We start from the raw sequence: 27491 nt of genomic DNA, 5'->3' as shown, positions 1-27491 counted from the left end.
GGCTGACATCTCTCCAGCCTGAAAAGGGTTAGTGTTTTTGTGTTGAACAGGGGCTTAATTTCCAACCAATTTTCAGTACTTGGCCCAGGTTGTTTTGGGCTCCTCTGCCTCAGTGATTTAGGCGCCCATCCAGCTCTGAACGTGTAATACATTTTGTCAAAGAGGGTTAATCTGGACTAACTCTTAAGTTGAAAAGCTGTTGTGTAGTAAAAGCTAAACAAATGTATTTGTGCCTGGGGAATCCACTGCAGAGGTAGCAGGGCAGAGGAGAACTCGGCTTAGCGTGCTGTCTAACCGGAGAACAGACTGTCCCGCAACACTCCACATAAGGAAGGAACTTTCTGCTTGTAAAATTGATTTAATTGGAATCTAATTTGTTCCTCGTATAGGGAAAGAAACTAAGTTTATTCTCTGCCTTCTGTACTCGTTCTACAAATGCCATATCCTCTCTTCTTCTGCTAGACTGCATTAATGGCAGCCTGTCCAGTACAAAGAAGAGGCGGAAAATGAGCGGTTGTTTCCTGTGTTAAGGAAACGGCCTAATTTTTTAAAGGACATTTTAAAGAGATAGTACTACATCATCTTTCTTTGGATTTGCTATAATTTCCTCTTTAGTTTTCAGTACAAGAAAGCCATTGTGTTTTGAAGTTAAAACTACTTTTTTCTCTCTGTCTTCAAGCGTTGGGCAGAGCAGCGTCTGCGTGCCTTGTCCGTACCAGTGGGTTCACTGAATTTCCACGCTCCTACAGGGAGGGTGATGAGTAGTTAAGCCTGAGTGCAGATTGTTTTTTTCCTGACACTTCAATATGCTAATCATTTGAGCTGAGTTTCTGCTATCAGCAAAATAATCTTCACCTCTACTTACCCTGTAGTTTGCTAACATAATCTAGTTTTTGGGTGGTATCTTGACTTACTGCAGGAGTAGTGATTCAGCTGCACGCTTCAGTATATCGCTTTTTTCATGGCTTTTGTATAAGGCAAAATTTCCATTATTAACCTGCAGTTAAATACTTCTTGAATGAAATTTGATTTTTGGAATGTTAGCTTAATTGCTTTGTCTAAAATTAAGGATGTGTGTTTATTGCATTTGACTTTTTTTCCCTTTTACCTTCTTGAAGGTATGTTTGTGTTGCACAGAAGCAACTCTGCTTTTAAATTAATTTTTCCAGTTGGTCTATAATGTATAACTCCAGTAACTTGTAATTTTCTGTAATCTTTCTGACACTAAATTACTTCCCACCAGATAGTTTTCATAAAATAAGTGTACAAGGATTTACTATAAATTGTAGTCTATATAGTGCGTATTTGTGTATCTATGTCTGTATATACAGCATGCCTACGTGTATCTTTGTATAAGGTACAAGAATGTCTTATTTTGTACCTGTCTTTTTGCCATCTTTACAACCTGTATCTTATGTGTACCTAAAACGACGACCAACTGCGATAGTTTTGGTTGCGTGCAATCTGCGGGGTGAGCCTTGAATACTTTGTCTTGGTTTCCAGTTATATCTTTGTAAGTTCTTCACGCGACTGCTGAGTTGCGGTATGTACTTCATGTTCTCTCAGGAACAGCATAGCCCGCGAACAAATTGATTTAAAAAAATAAGATTTCATGCAACCCAGAAGATGTTATAACAAATCGATCAGCCAAGGGCATACTGAGGTATATCACCTTACTAATAAAAGAAACAAATCATTTCAGTGGAGTAGGGCTCCTGGGCCATGTAACAGCGTTTTATTAAGGTCACAGTAAAATGGAATAAATGAATGCGTAGGCATGGATTATATCCCTGAATACCAGCAGAAAGTTCTTACATGCACATGCCTTCTAAGAATTATTTATTTGCAATGTATTTAGATGTCAGGGTTAGGAATGGGGGAACTCGTAGGAAATAGTTGTCAATCTTGGTGCAGCTGTGAATTATAGAGCAAATTTAATGATCTAATCACCCCATGTTGTTATAAGAAATAACACCAGTTATGTATTTTCATTTGATGCGAACCATTAATTCACTGCGCTGTAACACGAAAGCCCAAGTTTGGTACTGTTAGTTTGAACAAAATACACTCCACTTTTTTTTTTTTTTTTTTTTTTTTTTTTTTATGACGGACTGAAGTAACGGATAGTCCTTTCCATTGACTGCAAAGTGTGTCTCGGCCGGCAGGTTTCACTGACTTGGACGCATGATTTGGGGAGAGCACTGAAAAAAGTCAGCTCAATTCTAACATTAATTGGAATTTTAATGGAAGCAGTTTTTTTCTGCAAGATTTTTAGATATTTCTGAATCCTAAAAATGAGACAATACTGTTTGAATGAGGTTATCGTATTCTTTTCAGTCTGAAGAGTTTCTTTGTCTTGAAAAAGCCCTCTTGCTTTTAAAGCATTTTGAGTAAACCTGTTAAGATACTTGGAGGGAGATAGAAAGGATCCTGGTTTTCATTGTGAATTTAATTTTGCTGATTTTCGCATGCAGTCATTAATTTTGTTTCAACTGAAGTTGTTGAGATCTTAATTCTTTTTCATCCTTTAAAATAAAGAATCGCTAGGTTTTTCTTTACCCCAATAACCTCTGAAGTGGGATATCAAAATGTGACGTAGGGTCTTTTTCCTTCCCAAGAAAATACCAAAACCAGAGGGATTGTTTCTGAACAAGTATGTCCTGTAAAATGTAAGTTGTGTGACAATCCTTAGAGGAGAACCAGGAGGAGAGAAAAACAAAATCAACTTAAGGGACCACGGAAGTAGAAGACAGGGAGACGTGTATAAGGTAGAGATTCCCTGAGATAAAACCTGATAGAATAGGGAAATGTAAGAATTTCCTGTTAATTAGACTTTTACACATGGACACTTAACTGGAAATTGTTCCTTAGATTAATTCAGTGGCTAGAAAGTGCCAGAGTTTAAATGCAGGCTCCTAATTTGCGAAAGCAAACTTCACTGTGCTTTCTTGGGACGTATGTAAGTGCACGCCCTGTTCCGTGCGTTGTACGTCGGTTGATGCGGTGCTACATTACATGTGTGTTCGCTGTTCTACATCTGGAGCCTTGCTTTAAGTGAGCAACGGCGTCTGTGCCGCCTTTTCGCCGGTCGTCAGGGCAGTCATCCGGGCCAGGATGGAGCCAGTCAACGGCTGTGGAACAGTATGTGAGAGAACGGAGCCATGACATGGGTCCGGCTTGTAGTGCTAACATTTTAAAAGTGTTCCACGACTTTACTGGAGAGAAAAATCCATAATTTATACTAACAATTTAATATGAAGATATATAAATAATAAGATTTTTGAGGGTATTTTTAATATCACAAGGGCGTCTTAGACCTGAGGGAATTATAGCGATGCATGTCAGACGTTCTTACAAGACACTTGATAGAGTACTGGAGTTTAAATATTGCTGCACTCCTTTACCACGTTCCCAGCGTTATTGGTTATCGTGTCAATGCTGGTTATTCCAGGGAGACTTCCTTGGGCAACTGTCTTATCCCTTTTCAGAAACAGGTTGAGACGAAGCACTCAAACCTGCAGTTTTGGGATTTTTTGTTTTCGTTTTGCTACTTGACTTCCATTCACCTTCTAGGTCTTCCTCCCTCCATTCTGTGTTGCTTTGAACTTCCGTAGATTTTTCCAGTGTGTGATGGTAGTGACGGACTGCTTTGTAATAACCTCTGGTAGCTGCTTTCCTCTCTGGAAGAGCATCGCTTTAAAACAACATGGATATACATGACAGCTGGAAATACCAATTGTTTGTTTGTTTGTTTTCTTTCATTCTACAGGAATACTGTGATTTGTTGGGACAATGTTGAAAATCATATCTTTTCCTGGCAAGATGTTTACTTTTCAAGACTTTTTTTTTTTTTCCTGTTGTAACTATAGGGTAAATGCAAGCATTTCTTTTGCTAGCATTTGGTCTTAAATAGACATGGGATGAGAAGTGAAGGAAAAATGGAGATTATGTCTCTGATTTTTGCAGGAGCTTTATTATTCTCATCAGCTTCAGGCCATCAGAAAGTTACGTGTTCTCAGACACTGCAGTATGAATATTAGATGATATTAGTATGAATATTAGATCATAACCATATCGGAGAACTGTTTGCTTATTCCCCTGTTCATACTCACATAATAATGGCGAGGGAGTGCAAAGCAAGTTTTTAAGGGACAGCAAAATTAAGTGCTTGGGATTTTGGCTTGACTTAAGCATAGGCATTGAGCAGAAAAATAACATCTTCCCTCCTACAGATATCCTTCAGGTGTCAGTTCTGCAGGATCCTGGTTTTATTACATCAATCACAAGCAGCTTAAGGCTTCCAAAAACATAGTCACAGACAGATGTTGAGCCTGTCTGGGGATTAGAAATATCCTCTTCCATTAAGTATAAATTAACTTAATCACCAGGTATGAAAGATAAGCAGCATAAACATCATTCCCTGAAGCTTTCATTAAAATTAAAATTCTATTTAAAACTAGGCTCGTATTTTCTATGACTTGATCCCTCTTCAAAGAGATTATATCTGCTGTAAATTTTTACAGTGACAGAGTGACAGAAATTAATGTATTGGGGGCAGTGATGTTCTCTATAATTTAACTTCTGCTGCTAGTCATCTTTTAGCAGGAGAGATGATTGGCTTATTTTTAACTAATAATTGGTCTCTAGTCTCTGAAAAAATTAGAAAGCAATAAAACTGCCTAGCACGCAGTTGCCACAAAATGAAAGCACAAAGCCACATGACAACAGCAGTGTAGTCACCAGTAGTGTTATTTTGTGTATGTAGAATTCACCTGCTTTAATAGGAGGATTACTGCTGATAAAATGCAATTGCAGTGCTGCTTTCTACTCCATGGCATGACAGGGTAAAGCTCCTTTTCTACCCTGGCATAATCGTGACTGCTTTCTAAGAATAATTTCCACATGAGAAGAAATACCATGGGGTTTAGGGTTTTTTCTGTTCTACTTGGTGGTCTAATTTAATGTTGGTTTCAATATATTATCAGGCTTTAGAACTGGTTTGCCTTTGCAGTATCCTATATTACTATTTTTAAGGCACACTTTTCTAAAGAAACAAAGAAAACTCTGGAGAAATAATGAGGCACATAAGTACCTTAAAAGCAAATAGTGAGCACAAATAAATCTACTAGGAATAACAAAAGCTACCTCCACAAAAAATAAAGTATTGGGACCATATTTAATGATCTTTGTTCTATAATAAGTTTTTGCTACAGTGGAACAAAGTCCTTTGATGCAGGTTTTGCATTGCTTATGCATTATTTCATTGTAGTAATGCCATATTTTCTGCAGCACTCAGATGACAGGTAATAGCATAAGCATTCGCTGCTTGTGTCACATGAAAAGTAATAAATCTTTAGCTAATGCAAACTGCTATTACCATTATTCTTAAAATGAGAAAGTTAGAAAGAAAGAATCTCAGTTAATAATTAGGAAATAACTATTTTTTTCAGCACATTGCACCTGAGACTCTTCAAATGCATTTCTTTAATGATTTAAACTACGTATTAGGGAGTGCTGCAGAAATAAAACCAGAGGCCAAGCGCAACTCCGACCTGCGGCTGGGCGTTCCTCCCCGGTGTGCCGTACCTGCTTCCTGCCTCTGAAGGACGGCTCTCCTCTGCGGCGTGCTGCGCTACTCATTCCTGCCGTCTCCTAGCGAGGCAGGAGTTTAACGGAACTGGACTTAATCACAGGATCACTGGTGAACACTTACAGCGTTGGATAGCAGGTTTGAAATGGTTTCTTGGATTGAGCCTTAGTTTAACGTACAAGGGAATTAACACAGCCTTTCTGACTTCTGATCTGTGTAATAGGCTTGTTGAAAACCTAAACACTTCTTTTCATACATGTTTCTTTTTAAAACACCCTGAAATTAAGCCCTTTCTGATCTGGAAGATACTAAGATCAGCAGCACCTAAATTGTGTAGGAGAATAGATTTTTCGAAGGATAATGGAGCAAATCCTTACTTATTAATCAGGGCAGATAAGATCCATTCCAAACTATGGAGAATTCTTCAAATAACTGAATGACTCGATCTTTGGGCTTCTCAAGTTTCTCTGAACCAGTGGTTTCTCTGGCGGGGTCATATTCTGAATTCTTTCCATGGCTGTGTTGTGAAGGGAGGGATGTAAATCTCTCGTTCCCTATGCTCTGGTATTTTACGGATTGCTGCCACGGTGTTAGCTGTTGCCCATATTGTGAATTTTTTTTTTTTAATGGAATCTGAAAGTTTATTTCTATTATGGAATATTGGAAGCTACTATTTCTGTAGCATCCTCCATATAAAAGTAGACAAGAGCATCTCGAATGGTATCATCTAGGAGTGAACAGAAGTGACCGTATTTGTGTAGGCTAAAAGTGGAAAGTTGAGCACAGCGTGCCTCCGCTCCATCTCCTGTTTCAGAAATTCCTCTGAGCAACGCACGGTTCAGACAGGAAAGGCTCTGTACATCTCCTTTGGAAGGGAAGTGTTAATCCTTGAATAATACTTGTTGATAGTTGCAGTAAGTGTATCATTGCTTGTGGGGCTATCGGACACGTTTCCTAATACAAACTGCATTTCTTCCTCAACAAAATGTGTAGGACAGTACGTTAGCTTGTCTTAGGTTTCGAGTTTGAAGTGGAGGCTCTAGTCTTCTCGGCATATGATACGCAAATGACAGTAATAGTCTCATCCATCGCTTTGTGTCCTCGGTGTGGAGCAAGTCCGGATCCACACTAAGTCTCTACATCTTGGAAACACTCATTAAGAATGTGTTAAGGCGGCAAACTTTCGGAGTCTTCTGTTTTCTTTCAAAAGCTATTTAATCTTTAATGAGAAGTGTTTATTTTTATAATAAATCCACCCAATCTGAAGAGGCAGCGAAACATCCTTCTCAGAAAGGGGACTGATGTCTGTGGAGCTTACAAAGTATGATACGTGGTAAACAAATAACACTCATGGGACAGCAAATGGAAAGCCTGCGACGAGCAGATGCTGTGCGTGAGAGCTGCTGTGATTGTTGATGACAGACTGCAGGGGCTTTGATTTAACTTCTTCAAGAATCTGATAAATTATTTTGTTTTTGTTAAGCAAACGGCAAGGCTGTGGAGTACATTTTTAATTTATCCTTGGATTCACCTCAGATGTGTTTGCCAACTCTCAGAAGGCAACTTAGGGCGCTCCGTTTCTTTCACCCTTCCAGAGTGAATGCAATGTTAGGCCTTGAAGGTGCAGGCCAAGTTAGACATGGTCATGCTTAGATGAGGTTAAAATCTAAGTGAGGTGATTTAACGACTTTATTTCTCTAATTACGCTATGGATTCTCTTTTCTTAGAGAGATGGACGTTGTAACTGCGTTCTGCACTTTCTGCTTCCAGGAGGCAGGATAGTTGCCTCCAAAGCGTTTTCCAAAGGTATTTTGTACGATGTGAAGTTAGTTGACTGCCAGCAGCATGCGGATTATCAATCCTTATTTTTCATGTGATTGATTCTGCTCTTTGAAATATGGACTCTACTGTGGTTGCTTTCACTGCCTCAAAGCATTCTCAAAGTATTGAGTAAACTATATGTAAGAGTAATAATGTTTCTAACAGAACTTCAAAAATCTCTTACTCCGTGGGGTTTAATATTCTTTTAATACTTTTATCTTTGTGCAACTTTATTATTATTTTGAAAGGAGGAAGTGCTAGTGCTATTGATGTTCTTTACTTTGGCAGAGGGTGAAGAGGAGATGAATATTCAGTTTCTTCCAATGAAACTCGCCAGTGGCCGGCACAAAACAAAAGATGCTGATTATTCACACAACACGCAGTCAAACGATGAAACTGCTTGCTATCGTGTACTGTGAGTGCTAGAAGTCTCTGTGTGTTCATAAAAGTAACGGGATTAGTTGATAAAAGAAAATTCATGAATGGTTGATCATGCAAAGACACTGTTCTGGCTTTGACTTACTGTTTCCCAAACGATGAACTTCTGTGAATGAGCACACAAACACATTCATACCTACGCACTCCGTAACAAACGCGTCTCTGTTTCTTGGGAGGTCCATATACTGCGGTGATAAATGGCTGGATAGATAGATTTGTCATGCAAAATATTCTCTGCTTTTAACTATGTTAACATAGTCCTTGCTTTGAGAATAGTGGCTCAGCTGAGGGAATAATTATAGCTTCAGAATCCAGAACATAATATTTTCTTTTATTAGGTAAGCAGTTGTCAGCTGATACAAAAATTGCTTCATTTTTACTTCTAGCAATGCCCTAAATGTTAAATATATCAAGTGAGCATTCTTAGAAATATTAATATTGCAATTCGTACCTAATTTTACTCTGGACTTGACAGCTAAATTTTGTATACAAGTATACAAAATGTTGGGAATTTTGAAGCTTTTAATTAGTAGTTGCAAATTTGTTTGTCCCTTAGCAACTTGTATTTGCATAAAGATTAAGGCCGGTCAGAATGAAAGGGATAAAACATAGATGGAGGAAACATTAATAAATTAGTAATCATGTGTAAAAGATAAGTAGTCTTAGATGTTGTTTCCATAAGCTTTATTAAAATTGAAATTCTTTTTTAAAGATGCAGTTAATATTGTCTCCACAGTTGATCATTTCTAAAGGGAGATCTGTCATGAGCTGCAGAATTAGAGAAATTAATGTATTGAGGTCAGACATTAGTATGTAAATCAAGCTTTGCTTTTATTCTGTATGGCAACAGAAGCATTACCTTGTATTTGACCTTTCATTCATTTAGCCTGACTCAGCTGTGTCAGTCAAAACAATTAATTCTAAGGAGCAGCTTTAAAGTGCGGGGCTCAGCTTGCTTCTCCTCCCCTTGCCTGTTGGAAATCCCGTGAGGAAGGAGCTAATGGAGGAAACCCGCGCAGGTTTCTTGCTGGAGATTTGTTTCAGCATTTTGGAGTTTCTCATCCCTTCCCCACAGCTTCGCTGCGGCGCTTGTCCACGGACGTTTTGTGAGGTTTTCAGGGAGAGTAGGGCCAGGCATGGGAACCCTGCGTGGTGCACCCGGACTCCCAAGGTGAAGTCCTGAACGACACAGTATGTAAGGTGTTTCTTGGAAGTCACTTTCTGGAGTAAGAAAGAACTGGATGGTAAATACGCATAGGAGTTTTTAGTGACACTTGGAATCTGACAGGTAACATTACAAAAATGTGTCCTTCTATATTCCAATTGACTGATAAATCAATGGTAGAAATGGAGGTGAAAATCCCCCTTATATTTTCATCGTTGCTGGACTTTGAGCCGTGTTTCTGCTTTTTGTAGCTGTACTGCCAACGCTTATTACCGGTCTTTGATTGCATGACCCTTGGGGAGTTCTGTCATCCGGCTCACCCTTATGGTGTGGCGATGGCAGATGGCAGCGAACCACAGAAGAAAATGTAATGGTGCATTGCAAGCGAGAGTAATTTATCTAGCGCTAGGGCAAAAAAACCGTTGTGCACTATTGCCTTGCAAAAATGTGCAGATCACAGTAAAATTCTGTTTTTATAGATACCGAGTCTGGCTGTAATATACCTAGCTAGGCAGTTTTTTCTTAATTAGTCGTGTTGAGACCACGTTGAGATTGGGTGCATACAAGTGTGTTGAATAGATCTACAGAAAATAAACTTTTATTGAAGTAGTGTCTGGGGTGGCAGTGGAGAATTATACTCTGAATATAGTCAGTGTAAATGCTGCAGTGAGCGTGCAGAATAGGCAAGTCTATGTATCAGTTCAGTTTTACAGATACGGACAAGCTGTCGTGCGGGGTTGTTTCAGAAAGTCTTAGTTTTATTAGAAGTGCAAAATATAACTTTCACTTTAATCCAAATTATATGATCAAATTAATTAAGCTCTAGTGCGTTAGAAAAGGAAACTTAAGGAAATCTTGGGGGAAGGGGGGAAGGTAAAGAATGAAAACAAATCATTAAACTTAATTTGCTTTTACAGGTTATTGCTTTTATAAAGTATATTTTCTTACTTAATGGAAGTACAAGATTTGGCAATAAAGATTAGAATTAAGTTTTCTTGTTCTGATTTAAATGTTTTATAGACTTTCCCAGTGTATAAGTGGAAAGGAATGAGACATGCAGTAGCATACAAAAAAAGCTGGTTTTATTTAAAAAATACTTTTCTAATATGAAATATGATTTTAAGAGCTATTTCAGTAAAAGTTTGAAAAGGGAAGCTGGTTTTGAGTTTTCATCCATGACCGCAAAGGCAGCTGTAGGTTTTTCTCCATAGAAAGGAGGGGAAGAAGAAAATTCTAGGTGGTAATTCAGAGCCTCTGCTTTACTATATTCAATGATATTTTTTCTTTGACCATAATGCAGATTTTTTTCTACAAACACAATTTTCTATGACCCTAATACAAACCAAACATAGTCCCATTTAATAATTTGACTCTGTCCCTTCCACCTCGACTGGGGAGACAGTCTCTTCTGTGGCTCCCAGCAGTGATGTGTCTAGAGAGTATTTATTTGCCACTATGGTTTGGGTGTTCTCTTCATGACCATTTCACATTTCTTCTCGGGATGGGGGCTGAAAAATGAAAGGCTGAAAAAAACCCATTTTAAACTCCTGTACTTCCTCAGAAGTTCCAGGGACTGTTAGTTCAGCAGGAAGGAGGTATGGATTTGCAGATGAAGACTACGCTGAGAGCCCTTGTTCCACAAGTCAAACCTCTGTTCCACAAGTCAAACCTCTGTCTCAGTGGCCTGGTTTCAGCTAGGATAGAGTTAATTTTCTTCCTAGTAGCTGGTACAGTGCTGTGGTTTGGATTTTAGGATAAGAATAATGTTGATAACACACTGCTGGTTTAGTTGTTGCTGAGCAGTGCTTACACTGGTCAAGGACTTTGCAGCTTCCCCTGCTCTGCCAGGTGCACAAGAAGCCAAGACAGTTGATCCAGACTGGCCCAAGGGCTATTCCATACCATAGGGCGTCATGCCCAGTATAGGAACTGGGGGAGCTGGCCGGGGGGCAGCGATCGCTGCTTGGGGACGGGCTGGGCATCGGTCAGCGGGTGCCGAGCGGTTGCATCACTTGGGTTTTTTTTCCTGGGTTTTGTTCCTCTCTCGCTCTCTTATTGTTTTCCTTTTCATTACAATTTTTTTCCCCCAATTATTAAACTGTTCTTATCTCATCCCACGAGTTTTCTTTTGCTCCTCCGATTGTCTCCCCCATCCCGCGGGGGGAGGGTGAGCGAGCGGCTGTGCGGGGCTCGGTTGCCAGCCGGGGCTAAAGCGCAGCCCTGGGTAAGGCCGCGTGGCTGGCCAGCGCTCCAGCCTCCCTCCGCGGCTGGCACCGAAGACACTGGGGCTATAATTAATTTCTCTGAAGCTGATCCCTTTAACAGTCTCTTTAGGATTTTCTGTAAAAAATGAAACCTAAGGAAACTTCCTCAGCTCTGCTTGCATCTTTTAAAGTAAAGCTTTATTTTTTTTTAACTGAAAACATTAATGATGAATGAATAATATACAATCCAAAACACTCTTGAATTTAGAATGAGAAAGGGTTCAGGGCTTCCAGGCATCATTAAAACGAGTTATGTTACAAACAACACAACCTCCTCTCCTACTGAGAACAAGGTTTCGCATTTGGTCAAGGTCTAGTTGAACTGGCTGAAGATTTGAATTTTTAAATTCATGAACAGACCTTTTAAAATTAAAAATAGAAGCCTGCATGCTTATTGCTTCTTGGCTGTACGTACTCTCGCTGTTTTGGCAGCCAGAGGGTACTTGATGGCAGTGAAACCACCACCCAATCTTACAGGAGAAAGAACAAAACTAATAATTTATTACTTTAAGCTTTACTTAACTAAAGACAAAAATAACATTATTTTTCTACTTTGCTATCTGCAGCAAAGAGGAACATTACCAAAGCACTACCTAAGATTTTTTAAATTTATTTTTTTAAAGACTTTTTAGAGTATTTTAACTCAGAAAAATGATCACATTTACAGATACTCAATATCCATGAATGTAAGTGTGGATACAGAAGAAGTACCATTATTTTAGACGTTTGTAACAATAGTCTGAGAAGAACAGATGCTTTGTGAATCGCGGCGTGACAGCCCCACCCGAGCAGCAACGGCTTGGCAGTTACGAGTAGCGAAACACCGAAAGAGGCTGCACACGGATGCTTCTTGCAAAGAACTGTTGCAACCTCTGCTAATGTTCAAGGTTCATCTGAGTAAGTTTGGGGCTGGCATTGGGCGCAGGGAGAGGTTTCCAGCCGCGGTTCTGCATCGAGCGGTCGCGTCTGCGGTTACAGTTGGGGCAGGTGCTGCAGGGGTGGTGAGCTGCTGCCATTTGAAGGCAACATCTGGAGGTGTGAAGGAGTTCCGAGCCCAGATTCAAGCAGGGTTGAAAACCTGGCCCCAAAAATGTCTTTTAGAAATTAGAGATCACAGTATAATTCATACTTATTAAAACTTTTTTTTGGCAATTATTACTTTCTTTTTTCCTGTAAGGGCCCTTTGTCTTACAGTTGCCATACATTTATTTTCAACATACCTCTCGCTAGGAGTTAAACATATAACTTCGAAGTATTCTATACTGAAAGGGGACACAGCGTGGCAATGGATTAGCGTCTTTCAGGGAAATTTAGTAGAAAAGAGAGGCTACAAATCCCATGGGGATATTTGTTATGGATGAGTGACTACGGGCTGGTTGTACAAGGGCTAAGGAAATCTGCTGCCTTTTGGAATCCAAGTCGGAAGGTAGAGATTTACTGTACATTTGACTTAATAACTTTTACAGTGCTGTGGGTGGATAATAAGTATGTTGATTGTTATTCTCTGCTGGAACAGAACCTTCTGAAGGACACTAAATCTGCTCAGGAACACAAAAGATCAATGCAGTAAAAGCACTAATTTTTATAGTACCTAGTGTGAATTATTCTTGATGATGGGTACTTAGAAAAATGACTGGAAAGAAAATAAAAACCTGCATATGCTTAGTGCATGCCAAATAATTACCATCAGCTATCAGACTTTCTGAACTTATGAGAACAGCAATCTTGAATTTTATCTAGATATGTCAAATGGGGGAGGGGGGTAAAAATATGTCATGCTGAATACACATGTAACATTTATTTGGGAACATCATTGTCTCAATCAGATTTATTTAGGGAATTTGGCAACAGCAATGAAGATGAAATAATGTATTTTGACAGTACAGAATTGTTTAGGTTGGAAAAGACCTTTAAGATCATCAAGTCCAACCGTTAACCTAGCACGGCCAAGCCCACCACTGAGCCATGTCCCTCAGCACCACATCTACCCGGCTTTTAAATACCTCCAGGGATGGGGACTCCACCACTTCCCTGGGCAGCCTGTTCCAGTGCTTGACAGCCCTTTCGGTGAAGACATTTTGGTGAAGAAATTTATCCAATCTAAATGGATATTGGCAACTGGAGGCCATTTCCTCTTGTCCTGTCACTTGTTACCTGGGAGAAGAGACCGACCCCACCTCTCTACACCCTCCTTTCAGGCAGCTGTAGAGAGCGATGAGGTCCCATCGATCCAGCCTGCCCAGGTCCCTCTGCAGAGCCTTCCTCCCCTCCAGCAGATCAACACTCCCGCCCAGCTTGGTGTGGTCTGCAAACTGCCTGAGGGTGCACTCGATCCCCTCGTCCAGATCATGGATAAAGACATTAAACAGGACTGGCCCCAATACCGAGCCTGGGGAACGTCACTGGTGACCGGCCACCGCTGGATTTAACTCCATTCACCACAACCCTTTGGGCCCGGCCATCCAGACAGTTTTTTACCCACACAGGATTTGAAGAAAAAATAATGGGATTGCCCAGAAATTGTCTTCTGAGTAGTGCCTGTATGCATTTATGTGAACCATATCACTTCTGAATGTATTGTCAGAATTTCTTCTTTGCAGATGTATCTTACTGTACTTTTTGTACCTTACTTATCAGGGAAGGTAAAAGGTTCTAATCAATACTGGAAAATAAGTTTAAATATCATTAGATTATTACAATTTCTAAGCATTTCCCATGAAATATTCCATGAAAGTCCATGAAACTCATCTTTTTTCTACGTATCTGTATTTGTTCGATGCTGATAACGCCAACGTGCAGTTACTATCTGGTGTTTCCTCGTCTAGGTGGAAGAAGTTAGCCTGTTACCTTTTGTGAGGTTCTAAAGACCTTTTGAAAGGAATATGGATATTCTACAGCATCACAACGAATCTACATTGAGAAAAACAATTTATTTGTTATGGGGGGGGGGGGGGGGGTTGAAATGTTCGGCTTTTAACGTTTATCTATGTGGATTAAAAAAAAAATCTCCTGCCATTTTAGAAAAAATTAACCCAGTGGGGCCCAATTTGTTGAGAACCTGTTGTTACCTCAGCTTTATTAAGTGATCTAAGTGATCGTTACCGGTTAGGACAAGGAAAAGTAAGAAAGGAAGGAAAAAAAGGCTTTAAAAAAAGTAAAATAAAAAAAAAATGATGAGAGAAAAATATTGTTCCAGATCAGGGATGCAGAAAGGAGGAATGCAATCTGATGTCCATCCAGGCTTTCTGTTATTAAAGACAAACTAAAATGTCTTTATCCAGGAATGCATCACAAATATTTTTGAAGCATTGTAAGGGAATCATGCAGGCATACCTTGATCAAGATTTTCAGAAGTAACTACTTGTCAGTGTTTCAATTTTGGAATGTTTTCTATGAAATAAATTTAAGGGAATATGATTTTCAGAAAATGCTGAAGAGTCATATGGAAAATGTAATGTCTTAAATTGTCATAATTTTGAGGTCTCAAAATCACCTGTCTTTTCAAAAAATACTCACTTTTATAATTTTGTAGCTGGATTGATAGCCATCCCCCTGAATTTCTGATCACTGGTACTGTTTTCCATCTGTTTCTGCAGCTTGGGCAGTGCCCAGAAGGTACACAGCTAGCATTTGTTGCAATTTAATACCTGCCTAGAAAACTGCTGACCTCTTCCTAGGATCCAATAGCCGAAGGTCCATGTAAAAAGAACCGTGCAGGGTCAGGGCGACCGTGCCGTGTTGCGGTGACCGGGCGCCCACTCTTACCTTCTCGGGGTGGTAAACCCAAGATTTTGATAAAGGAGAGGTTTCGTATAAAACAAAAATTTTAAAACTTAAAGAAAAATGTTATGATCGTGCCCAGCTCCCGGTCACTTCAAGGGGAGTTACGAGTTACCGGTAGCTCTCACAATTAACCTGGTAATGGTGCGGCATCTCTTTGTCAGTCGTATTTATAGGTGGTATTTTTGGCATCGGAGAACGGTCTGCTCGTTATCCTTTTAAATACTCCTATAACATGATTTCTGCTTTGGGGAACCTTAGTAGCTTCTTGATCCTTCTTGATTTTTTCTTATTGTAAAGATCTCATCAAATAACATTTTCTAATTAAAAAAAAAAATCCAGAAAGCCAGCATATCGAATCTCGGAAGAATCAGGTTAACGTACGATACAATTATTTTATGCGCTACAGGTGTCAGACTTTGGAGCGTGTGTCGGAAGCAAACGAGGAGCTGTTGGAGGCGGGCCGGGCAGCCGGCCGGGAACGCGAGGGCCCCGGGAGCCCGGAGGCTGGCCTCCCCTCCCTCTGCCTCAAGCAGGTGTTTCCCAAGTACGCGAAGCAGTTCAACTATCTGCGGCTTGTGGACAGAGTGGCTGCGCTGTTTATCCGATTTCTTGGTGTAAAAGGGACAACAAAGTTGGGGCCAACAGGCTTCCGAACGTTTATAAGGTTAGTGGGGTGAATTTCTTTAGGAATTGCTTAAAGCGTAGTCAAGAAGCTCTCCCGATCCTATGGGGTAGCACTGCTGTCCCTGTGCTTAGCTTAAGTTCCGCTGCGTAAAAGCAGGCCCTAACAGTGGTACGCTTTTAGCTGGTAGGTTTAGTAATGCCTTCTAAAGAAACTCTTCCCCGTAAGTTCCATCGAACCGTTGCGTATCTTTTTGTAAAACAGATGTATTTTTATCGTTCCGAGCTCCCCAAATACCTGACCTATGAAACTGTGTCTAGCAGGAACCTGGGTCTTTATTCTACAGCAGATCAGCGATGCTTTGGGAGATGCTATTTGCAGTCTTAGTCAACACGTCATGTTCCCAGTAAATCGCAGGAATACCATTGTGAGAAAGCGACAACCGAAACTGGGTCACTTGAGATCTGATTCTGCTGGCTGTGCGGGCACAGCCGTCTGCCCCGGGCCACGGGAAAGGCTTTCCAAATGCCAGTTGCTGATGCATCGTGCACTAAGGATTTGCATTGTGAAATTGCAGCTTGCAATGGCAAGGAACTCAATTTATTTTTTCCCATACTTTCTCTTTGTGAGGTTTTTTTCATTGTTTTTTATGGATATATCTGTTCAACTCATGGTACAAATATCTCATTTTCTGTCTTTCATTGACAATGACAAAAGAAATAAGCAGCAGCAGCAGATGTAATCTTAAAATACAGATCCTGTTTCTATGCAGATGCATTTATCATTCAGGAATGAATACAAACAATTTGATTTATACAAATTACAATATCTAGAAAACGACTGAAGGCATCTGCTCTATCTACAGACCAGTACAGGATTGTTTCCAGTTCTGTGTTTTCTATTGTTTAGTCCAGCCTTAATTTGGCACTTGTCAGAGGAACACAGAATGAATGCCAACATTTGCTTTTAAGAATATTAAAATGAACTGCCATATGTCAATGAAGTAGTGTTTGCAGTTTCCTAATGCATGTTAAATTAAACTTTGTAATATTGGCAAATATTTTGTTTCTTTTTTCCCCGAGGATCTATACCTATATGGCCCTTTTCTGAACTGCTGTCATTACTACTCATTTCAGAAATAAGGTCATGTTTCTAAGATGTGTGCTGTATCACTTTTCAAGAATAAAATGGTACACCACTGTGATTTTGTGTGTGCGTGTGGGCGAGTAGTTGCAGAGACCATCCACTCAAATTTTAGCTAATCAAAATCTGTTCCCCTTCAATAATTTCTTCATTCTAAGAAATAACTAAAAGGGAAACACCAAACGGGGCTCTAGTCCTTGCTTGGATGCTGCCTAAGATTTTTTTGGGACTATCTAGGCCAGACCTCAACTCTCAGTTTTAAGGGAGCTCTGCTTAGGCTGCTAAAGAGAAAGATTCTTTTACATTATCTGGGTTTCTTGGGTTTGGTTTTTTTTTTTTTCTTTTCTGGCTGGAAATTTTGGCCAGCTCTTTGGCATGTGCACTAGTTCCAGCCAGGCTGCCAGACATCTGGAAATCCTGGACAGATGACTAATTCTCATATACTGATCAACACTACGCTGCAGGCTCAGACCACACAAGTGTCTGATCTCCTACATGTGCTTATCACCAAACGCCCGAGATGCATCCAGAGACGCTGCTGTTTTCCGTGCGGTGTTCAGTAACGCACAGGGTAAATCTGTTCCGTGTTCAGGCATGAAGACGGAATTCTGTGCCTGAAAGCTTTCCTCCAACGCTTTTCAAACAGGATCAGTCAGTCAAATAAAAGAGTATTTATCTGTGCAAACTCTGCCTCATGTAGATAGTCTGTGCAGATTTGTGTTGGGTTTTGCAATGAACCAATTGATTCCATTCTGTTCTGGCCCTAGAGTACTAGCAATAGCCTGGGAGAAAGCTGTGTGTAACGGTCAACTCATATTCTTAATTGAAGTATTCAGGGTTTTCTTCTTCTTTTTTTTTTTTTTTCTGCTTTGTTGCAAAACCAAAACAAACCAGTTAATCTGTAGTCTGACCTGCTGCCTTTCTGTGGCTAGAGGTTGACATGAGATTGCACGTGCAAATCGGATTTCGATGCGTGCATCGGAGCGGGCCGCTCCTGCCCAGAGCCGCTGCCGGCAGAGGTGGTGCCTGCAGGACCGGAGCAGGCAGCAGGACGGGGTACGCGCAGGAGACCTTCTGCACGGGAAGAATTCAGGGCCTTTACCATGTCAGATACGTACGCTGAATGAACGCTGGCTGGTTTGCTGTCTGCTGTATGCGCTTGATTAGACTCTGCATGTTACAGAGGGTGTGTACGTATGACATGGGTAAACTCTTCTCCCAATGTTCTCTCAGTTGCCCTTGCAGAATTTTTCTAACTTGGAAGTTTGGATGTAATCGGAATTTTTTTATTTTATCTATTTTTAACAGAAACTGCAAACTGAGCAGCAGCAATTTTTCAATGGCTTCTGTAGATATCTTATATATTGATATCACAAGAAGGTGGAACAGCATGGGAATCGACCACAAAGAATCAGGTAACACTACTTTGTATTTGAAGACTTTTTTTGTAGTTTTTGGTAGCTCAAGCACACCTCAACCATTCAGTAAAAATAATGGGAACAAGGCATGTACATCTGAGGCATGTACACGTACAACAAATTCTGTTCAGTTCCATGCCGGTTTCCCTTTATCTGTAGAATAGATCACACTTAGTTTTCAATTTATTTATCGGAGCAAGTCTTCTGCAAGCCCCTTCTTATGGTTGCAATTTTGCGTTCGTAATTCTTGTTGCTGTTTGCAGAGAAGCGCTTAAAAACATTCCCCGAGGAACCTCCAACTTAATTACGGTGTAAGAAGGTATGTCCATGTTAGAGTAGCTCACATGGTCCAGCAAAAACCAACCCAACAAAAAGCTATGCAGGAGGTAGAAATAAACATGCTGAACTTCTCTTTTTGATTTAATTCTGTTCCCCAGAAAGGTTACTTCGGGGACAAACAAAGCTACCTGTATTAGTTTTCCTTTCCCAGAGAGTTCTCCGCCCCTTGCCCACCAGTACGCTCCCTTTTTTCATCTTCATTGGCTTTGCAGTAGGTAAAGGAAGGACAAGAGGTTTCTGCACAAACTCGCGCAGCGCTGGGCTGTTCCGTAGCTGCTCTTACGGAGGAGTAGCAGTGCTTTTTGCTGCGAGCACCCCTTACTGGAAATTGTGCTCCTGTTTGTTCGTACGGGAGCGTGAGTCAGTTAAGTCACTTTGAAACACTTTTCCATCCACCTTGGACTGTAATGCTCAGTGTACGAGCGTACGCAGAACGGCTGACAGGCTTTTATAAGCAGTTCATCTACCCCAACAAGGATTCGCTTGTCCTGTGACTTCCGTCCTGCAGCTGGTCAGAGGCCCCTTCCGCGGGAGGTGCCGGCTCCGTACCGCAGCGTGCCGCTCGCCGTCCTTGCCACTGAACAGCCTCTGGGAGAAACCCTGCAAGTCATTCATCTCAATGACTGACTTCTGACTTAGGAATATGCATTTAAATTGCAACAACAGCACTTAAAGACGTTAGCCGAGAACAGAGGCTATGGGAAGTTGTTTGCTAAACAGCAGTAAGGATTTTCTACAGTTTTAAAGCCAAAAGGAAAATGTTTATTAAACTGTGTGATCTTATTCCCAGCTTCTGTGGTGATTTACTGTGTTACCATCACATATCTTCTTGATAGTGCAGTTGAGTGGTTGCAAAAATGAATATAAATACTCTCCTATTACACAGTTGCATTTAGAACATTAAGCGACTACAAGAAAGCCCTCACAATTTAATAAGCAGGCCAGAGGGAGCATTCCATCCCTGTCTTTGGTTTTCTGTTTAAGATTTGATTACGTTGTTTGGTTATTTTTTCTGGATTTATACATAAACATGAAAATCAGTTTCATCTCTCGAAAAAACCAGAACTCTGCCCAAATCCCGACTGTATAAATCACATTGTTCAGGCTGAAGTTACAAGCTGTCTTCAGTTTACCCGTGCCCACGGTAGAGTTCGTCCATATTAACAGAAGTTAATATGGGCTTAGAAGACAGATTTTTCATAAATTCCTTTCAAAGGAAAACAAACTAATTGAAATGTCAGTGTTTCCTTCTTTTGCGTTTGGCTCTTACCCTCTGCTCACACAACGGGGTAGGCGTTCTTAGGTGTAATTGCTTGCCCCCAGTGAGAAATGGTGATAAGAGCTTTGGATCCCCACGCGTCACCCTTGGACCCCAGAGCTGACTTTGTACGTGCAGATCAGTGAGGTAACATCCTGACGTAAATGTTTTCTGTGTTGAACTTTAGAAAAGATTTCTCTCGTCAAACCTAGTTTTTCTAAATGTTTGAATATATCGGGTTTTTGCTAAGTGGTAGCACACCGTTGCTGCGGCATTAAAGGACCTGGCAGTACCGGACGCTGGAGGTAATACCAGGGTGCTCCGTTTTCTGCTACTGAACACAAATTGCATTTGCGTGTTTACCTGAGGTTGCTAAAGCAAATTACTCGCTTGTGAGAATAGGTGATTACTAAACATCAGCGATGGGTTTCTCCTGTTGACTGTCTTACCCACTTAGGTTTTTAAAGCAAACATATTTGCTTCATAAATACTTCGGAAGTATTATTGAGGTGTTCGTATGGTACACGTCCCTAGGGCAGCCGAGCACTGCACGAGGAGCCCAGATCTGCGTCTAAAACTCCCTACTGCGCAGCCCAGCTACAGTCTTCAGCCTTTGCTTTAAAAATGTGAGCTGTTTTCGGTTTTAAGTCTTGTTATTTGTGCAAGCTCCCTATATATGAAGCAAGTATTTGTAAAAATACGTTTGTAAAAGTTGGTGTTGGAGCATTTTTGCTTCAGACGATCGCAGTCTGCATGCTGTGTTGTCTTTTCCTGTGCTCTTAGGTTTGCTGCGGGTGTGCGCTAGCAGCTTTCTAGGCTGTGCACCACTCGGTCCTCTCAAAAAGTGGGAGGTTGAGAACAGGAGTGGGGCGGTCGGTTCCTCAGTCAGAAGACAAGACACTTTGGAAAGTTCCAGAACATCTACATTCCTATTATGTGCTCAGCCGTATTAGTGGAAAGGAAGGTTTGCAGTTCTCAGTGAATGGTTAAGAACAAAGAGCGTTTCTCTGGCTAAAGGAATCATATTTGCCTAAGGCATCTTTAAAAGCTTCATGAGCACCCGATCCGTATATTTTAGGTATCATTTTGTGAGGTGTTCACAACGAGTTGGTGAGTTTGTTATTGAAGTTTATGAAGAAAACCTATTGAAAATGAACAAACAGAAGAAAACCTTGTATAATTTGCTAGAGAAACAAACAGCCAACCTGGCCTTCAGTAGTGAATTACCTCCCCATCTGCTTTGGTCACATTTTTAGATCTGAGACAGTAATCTATCAAATAGCAGAGTTCAGGGATTATTTTCTTGTTATATTAATGGCCTAAATACACCATTTAATATATAACTTCATTTCTAAAATTGCTACGACATTCCTGTGCGAACTTAAGGCCATAAATTTGGCAACTTTTCCGTAGCTTTTGTAAAATATTGAATAATTTCAATTGCGCTAATATTGCCTTCTCAACAAGAAGTTGTTCCTGACATCATTTTTTTGAGCCATTTAGAGCAGGGAAACAGCAGCTGGAGTATTCTGGAAGGTTTTATACCACTGCTCCTCGTGGCGGTCAAGGATTGTCAAGGTTCCATTTCAACCAGTGTGGGATAAAGAAATACCTCAGTGCCACTGGTATAAACTAGCGTGCAGGTCACAGCTGCAGCTGGCATCTTCCCAGAAATTGGTTCAAAATATATCTTTATGAACATGGACATCAATGTATATATATACTCCTGCATCTTTTTTAAAAAATGTTAAAATAGCAGGAGAATCAAAAGTCCCCAAGTTGAGACTGACTTTTGTATTTGTTATCCCACCCCCCTAAAATGCATCTGCAGTTCTCTTCTGCGTAAACATCAGGAATCGGTGATACACTGATCAGTGATACACTGATTCTTCATGTAATAATTTAATAATTTGTGAGAGTGCGGTCAGGTATGACAGCAGTAAAATTATTTGTATATAACCTTCTTTTGAATATTTGAACTTGCTTCAGAAATGTTAACGAAGCTTTTATTTGTATGAAATAGGGACGTATTATTTTGTTTTGCTACAACATAGGTATCCTATAAGATCCTGTAGAGGCTGTGTAGGTGGAGTCAGATAAGGCAAAAGGAGAATAAGTAAAATAGGCTGTTCACATGGCTGAGAGAAAGAATAAATCCAGACCTCAGATTAGAAGGGAGAAAATGAAGGTATAGTGCAGAGGAGAGAGAATGGTTCATGATGTGCGAACGCCCGTACTACTTTAGGTAGGTTAGGGTCACCTTAGTTTCACAGGCACGTACAATTTGAGTATTCGCATTTAGCATTTCAGTGTGGGTATAAGTCATTTATGTGCTTAGCTGACAGACTTTCACTAGCAGAAATAGTAGAAACGCAAGTGAATCTTCAGGCTTTCGGAAATTAAGAGATTTGTCGAGAGCTGCAATGAACCAGATGTTTTCTAGGTGTTAAAACACAAAACCCAACCACTTCTGTTGGCTTTGCGTTTGGCCCGCTTCCAGCTGTAAGCAATACAGGAGCTATTGCTGCTGCTGTAAAACGGCAGCTTCTAACTTTTCTCATTAAATGCTTCACATGAGTGTCACTTACGGGGGAGAAAGCCCGTATGCTACCAAAGGTGCTTTCCCTGCCTGCAGCTCACCGTGACTGATAAAATAATTTACTGAGCTGGCAGCTGCTGCTTTCAGATAACCCGACGATTCCTTTGCAAGCTATTTTACAGCCAAGATCGTAAGCGACCCCAGCTGCAGTCTTAGTTGAGAGAAATTATACTTGAGAATGTAATTGTAATATTTTGAAAAGGTGCCTTTCCTGCAGCATCAGTAAGCCAACATTAAGTTAAAAAACCCAAACCTTTCAATATCGCATCCTAAAATAATCTTCTCAAGTGTATGTTCAAACTGGGAGAGCCAGTTAAAGCACAAAGCAGCTATAACTGTTCCTTGTTGCTGGCATTCTGCAAAACCGATTGTGGTCTGGCTTCTTAATTAAGAATTAAAGTAGGTATTACTTCAAGGTTTTAAACGCAATAATTAGCGTTAACACGCAGCCCCTCTTTCCATCGGCTGTGCTAATGTGTTATTAGTAAGATGCGATCAAACGACACCTGAAGAGCCTGTACTGCAGCGCGCGGCACTGCTCGTCGTCAAGGGGGGAACAGAGTTTTATCACAGCAGAGAAATGTTTTGGCACTGCACCACTTTCCCTTCGTACACACTTCAACTGGTTTTCATTCAGCTGAAACAAAACTATTGCAGAGTTACTGGGTACGGCTGAAAAATGGCCTCTTCACCTTCAGAAGGAAGGCTAAGGATTGATACCTAGTACAGGCTTTGCAGAAGGAAAGCACGCTTCAGCTAAACTCACTGCTGCGATAAGGTGATACTCGGTAATGGGGTTACCGTTATAGTGCTACAGGCTGAAATGCCATGCTGCTTCTGTAGTTCTTAATTTGAACTTTTGTTTTAGGTCCACCTCTAAAAAGACAAGGTTTAAATGACCCGATTCAGTTGCCGATATAAACCTGGTTTTCTCTCCAGGTGGATTGTTTTCCTTGAAGCTCAGTATGTTACCGTGTGTCTGATTTGGTTTCAACTTGATATTTGAGGCAGCGGAAATCAAGGCTGATATTACAGCAGTTTAATTGTACAGTATCTTAAAATCGGTTGTTGCCCTACCCGTTTGCCTCTGGAGGCCAGGCTGCTGGCCAGGCTGGTGCCTGTAAAACCAGAAGCAGCCTCAGCGAGAGCGAGTATCGCCCGTCTGTGACCCAGCCTGGGCTCATCCTGTACCGAAACACTGAACGAGCTCACGTGCGTGTTACGTACCGATAAGACCTTGTCTTTTGGTTTCGGAAGGACAGGCAATTTCTTTTCCTAGTGAGCGTTCTGGGTGGCTGCTGTTACATTAAAAGATGTTAACTAACGCAATTGTACGTGTCCGCACCCAGCACATACGCATTTGACCTTGGTGCTAAAGAAACGAGAGATATTATTATGTTGAAAGAATGCAGTTTGCTAGAGAACACCGTGCTATGAATCTCCTATAAACACCTTTTCCTTGCAGGAATGTGTTTGCAAGCCTTTGTCGAAGCTTTCTTCTGCCTGGCTCAGAAAAAATACAAGTCCCTCCCACTTCACGAGCAAGTGGCGTTGCTGATCGATTTTTGTGAGTATCATCTGGCTGCCCTGGATGAAAAGCGCCTGGTCTGTGGCCGCGGGATCGTGGAGCGCCGAAGTGCCGTAGCTCCTTGTCAGACAGATGGACTTCACCTTACACCGGCTGCACATACCCCCCTCCTGAATCGCACGGCTACAGCTAGTAAATTTGCAGATTATAGAAATAATCGCTATCAACAGTGCTAATTCACTGGGACAGAACTGAGAATTAATCCCCAGATATGTAGGTGTGCTGCAGGAGGAGAGACAGGCCCTTGAATTCCTTCATCTGATAGTCACAATTATTCATTTCAGCTTTTTTTGTTTACGCTCTTCAAGAAGTCTACTGCAAGCTCCTGTTCTCAAATAATGATGCTGGCAATGGCTACTTATTTACCTCTCTGTTGGGCCCACAGTACACCTCACGTGACAAACTCTGCTTTCATCCCGAGCGTATAGAAAAGCACCTGTGAAGCCAAGGACCAAAATACAGCGGGACGATAACCAGCGTCGCGGGATCGGTTGCGCTGGTCGAGAGGCACGCTCACGTCAAAGGAATTACATTACTTTGTATGCACTGGATGTATCGCGGAAACCAAGTAAGGAGAGCTGCGGTCCCAAATACCAGTTGGGGACTTCGGAAAACTGAAACCTGGAATTACGTTTGTTGTCAGACTTCGGGCTTTGACCCTCTTCTTTCCATGGCTTGGGCCGTACATGTTGGAATCAATACAGATTTGGCCATTGTCTATGTACTTCTTTTTTAAAGTCAGTCTTAAAACACTGAAATCATATTTTGGCTTCTACTTCTTTGTACACGTCTTTGCCGTGACAAGTACTGTTAATTTTTTAAAGAAAAACTAAAGATGTTTATCCTTTTGCTTCCACAGAACCAATAAGCTCACACTTATTCACAGAGAAAACTTACTTCATTAAGTCAAATTCGGTGAATCAAGTGGTGGTTTTGTCTTCAGGTACGAAGCACTGCTTCTGCAAACAGCTTCAGAGTGTAAAGGCCTCAGAGTTCATTTAAATTCCAGTGAAACCAATCCCGTCACTGACTTTAGGCTAAACTAACCGTATTCTAGGTTGGCTTATTTTTGGCCTTTTGCGTGTTTGTTACCCTGTTTGGACCTGCAGTAATGTCTAGAGCAGATTTTTTTTGTCTTTGCACATATTCTTCATTTTTTCCCTTAAATAACAGTATAAGTCTGTACAAATTAGATCTATATTATTTAAGAGGATATTTTGTCAAGAATGCCGGACCCTACCGCTGGAGTTGTACAGAGCAGTCTTTATTTTTCAAGAAATGAACCATGACTTCCATAATCGCACTCTTCTTGCGGGGGCCTAAGCAGAACATGAGACTGGCTGAAAGGACACGAAAAACTCGGAACTTCAGGGCTGTTCAGTCACATTCTTTTCGGTCTGATATTTTATTACGATAATGTATGTCTACATCTGAATTTGATTTCCCTCCTTTGTTCTATTCTTTAATGTTAATGAATCTACTTATGTTCTAGCGTTCTTCATACTGTCAAAAATCGCAGAGCTGTAAGACGGCACAGCGTCTGGGCGTGTAGCTTTGGATCGGAGAAAATTACCTGAGCTTGAGATCTCCACGCTCCCGTGGCCGGTGGATCAGAAACGTGACCTTACGGGAAGCACGCTGTCAGTGCAGAGGGAGTCCACCCATTTAATGCCATGGACTAAATGCACATAACGGTACTGAGTGAGTTTTTACTTCAGGAAAAGTTTAGAGTTTCTTTTCCTGATGTTAGTTTTAAGCAGCATGCATTTTTCCTAAGTGGCAATCAGCAGCATGGCAATACAATGCAGAAGTCAAGCTGAGCCCACAAGAAACTAATACCTAGCATGTGTTAATATCGGATGTGGGCGTCCCTTCGTCTCTTTGTCTTTTTCTGTGACACCAACAAGAGTAGTCGTAGATGATCTCTTTTGGTTCAACGGCTAGGCTGTTTGAAATTTTATGTATTGTACATAAGAGGACGATTGTAGACTAACGCCACTGCCCTCAGCCTTGTTTAAGTTTCATAAAGATTATTGCAGTATGAAGATAAAATGCCAGACTCCAAGGTCTGGCATCTGTCAGAACAAATGAAGCAGAAAGGGTCATTTTTTTCACACTTTCATTGTAATATATTTGAAGACATTCACGAGTTGAAAAATGGTTACTTCTCATTTTGTGACATCTGACATTTGTCTTGCGATTGGCAGTGTGTTACTAGAAAATAGCTTACAGTTTCTCTCATCTTGTGATTGATGTCCTGTAAAGACAGAGTTATAGAAGAGTCGGGTTTGAAATGCTACAGCTGCGAATGCCTTTCCTTACAGCTTTCAAACAGTACAATCTAGGGCCTAAAATATCCAGGTTTTCCTATTGTATAAGCCACCCTGATATCAGTGGAATAAATGACCTATTGTATATAATGAACACTGGTAAGATCTCACTCTGTTTTGGAGATCTTTGTAGTCTCTGGAGCCAATACAGATTTTTATAGCCTGTGCATGCACAGGCTGATGCAGTATGCCCTGTTTATCTCCCACTTCAAATATGAAGGGTCCCTTTTAGAATAGTCAAAATATTCAATTATCTGCCTCTAGTAATCCAGTGTTCATGTATTTATATAGTTGGAAAATTGAATGCCGTATTATTCTCAGGGGGAGGAGGGGGATAAAACAGGAGTGTACTTTAGAGACTTAATGACACAGTCACATTTCTCTTCCCTGCCATCTAATGCAATTTTCTCTGAATATTATTTAGCATCCAAAGCAATTTCACATAGCCTTTAAGTTACCAGTCTGTGCACATGCAAAAAAATGACCAGAGACACTTTATTCAGAATCTGAATGCTAATGCACTGATGAGCTGTTAATCCTGAGATGCCTTTCCAGCAGAAGAAACAATATATGAAAGGTAGTAGGCACTGGTTTTTTAATAGTATATTCTTTTCAGAGCATAATACAGCACTATTCCATTTATGACATATATGATATGAACATTGCATATCAGTGAAATCTTTCTCATTATCAGACACACAGGGTCTGGTATTCCTCACTGGGGATAAAACAGAATGGAACACTTCAACATCTAAGGAAGATTTGAGGCAAGTGAGTCCAGAATTTCAATCCAGACATCCCCCTTCCCTGCAGGCTTGTGTCTAGCCCAAACGTGCCTAAACTTGGCGACTCCTCGTTCCATTTTGAGTTCTTGCTCTGCACAGAGCTGTTTGTAGGCTAAATCACTTGAAATTTGTCTTCTGCCTCATCTGGATTGGGCTCTTGAAACTTCATCGCCCTCTGCCCAAATGCCCAACTCCTCCCCTTACAGATGTACCTTTTGGGAACATTTAACGTACACCGAGCGGGTCACTTCGCTTGCCACACCGTTCTCAGTTCCCGGCCCCAGCCAAGGAATCTGAAGTTCAGCCCGTGCTGCGCCCGTCTCCGCTGGCGGTGCCTTGTTCCCCGCT

At 40.9% G+C, this 27491-nt stretch overlaps 1 protein-coding gene across 3 annotated transcripts in view; it reads left to right on the top strand.

The window, feature by feature from the left end:
• Positions 1-25519, top strand: part of TTLL11 (tubulin tyrosine ligase like 11) — a 56829-nt gene extending 31310 nt beyond the window's left edge. For all 3 annotated transcript variants that reach the window (XM_075520094.1, XM_075520093.1, XM_075520095.1), the window contains 3 exons: positions 15468-15725; positions 18135-18241; positions 23906-25519. In XM_075520094.1, coding sequence (XP_075376209.1) covers positions 15468-15725; positions 18135-18241; positions 23906-24204 — 664 coding nt within the window. In that variant the 3' untranslated portion in view covers positions 24205-25519. The remainder of the gene's footprint in view (positions 1-15467; positions 15726-18134; positions 18242-23905) is intronic.
• The last annotated feature ends 1972 nt before the right edge of the window (positions 25520-27491 follow it).

Source organism: Mycteria americana, chromosome 17 (genome assembly GCF_035582795.1).
Source record: "Mycteria americana isolate JAX WOST 10 ecotype Jacksonville Zoo and Gardens chromosome 17, USCA_MyAme_1.0, whole genome shotgun sequence".
NCBI classification, from domain to species: Eukaryota; Metazoa; Chordata; class Aves; order Ciconiiformes; family Ciconiidae; genus Mycteria; species Mycteria americana.
Note: the sequence above shows the minus strand (reverse complement) of the source record. Positions and strands in the feature narration are given on the sequence as shown.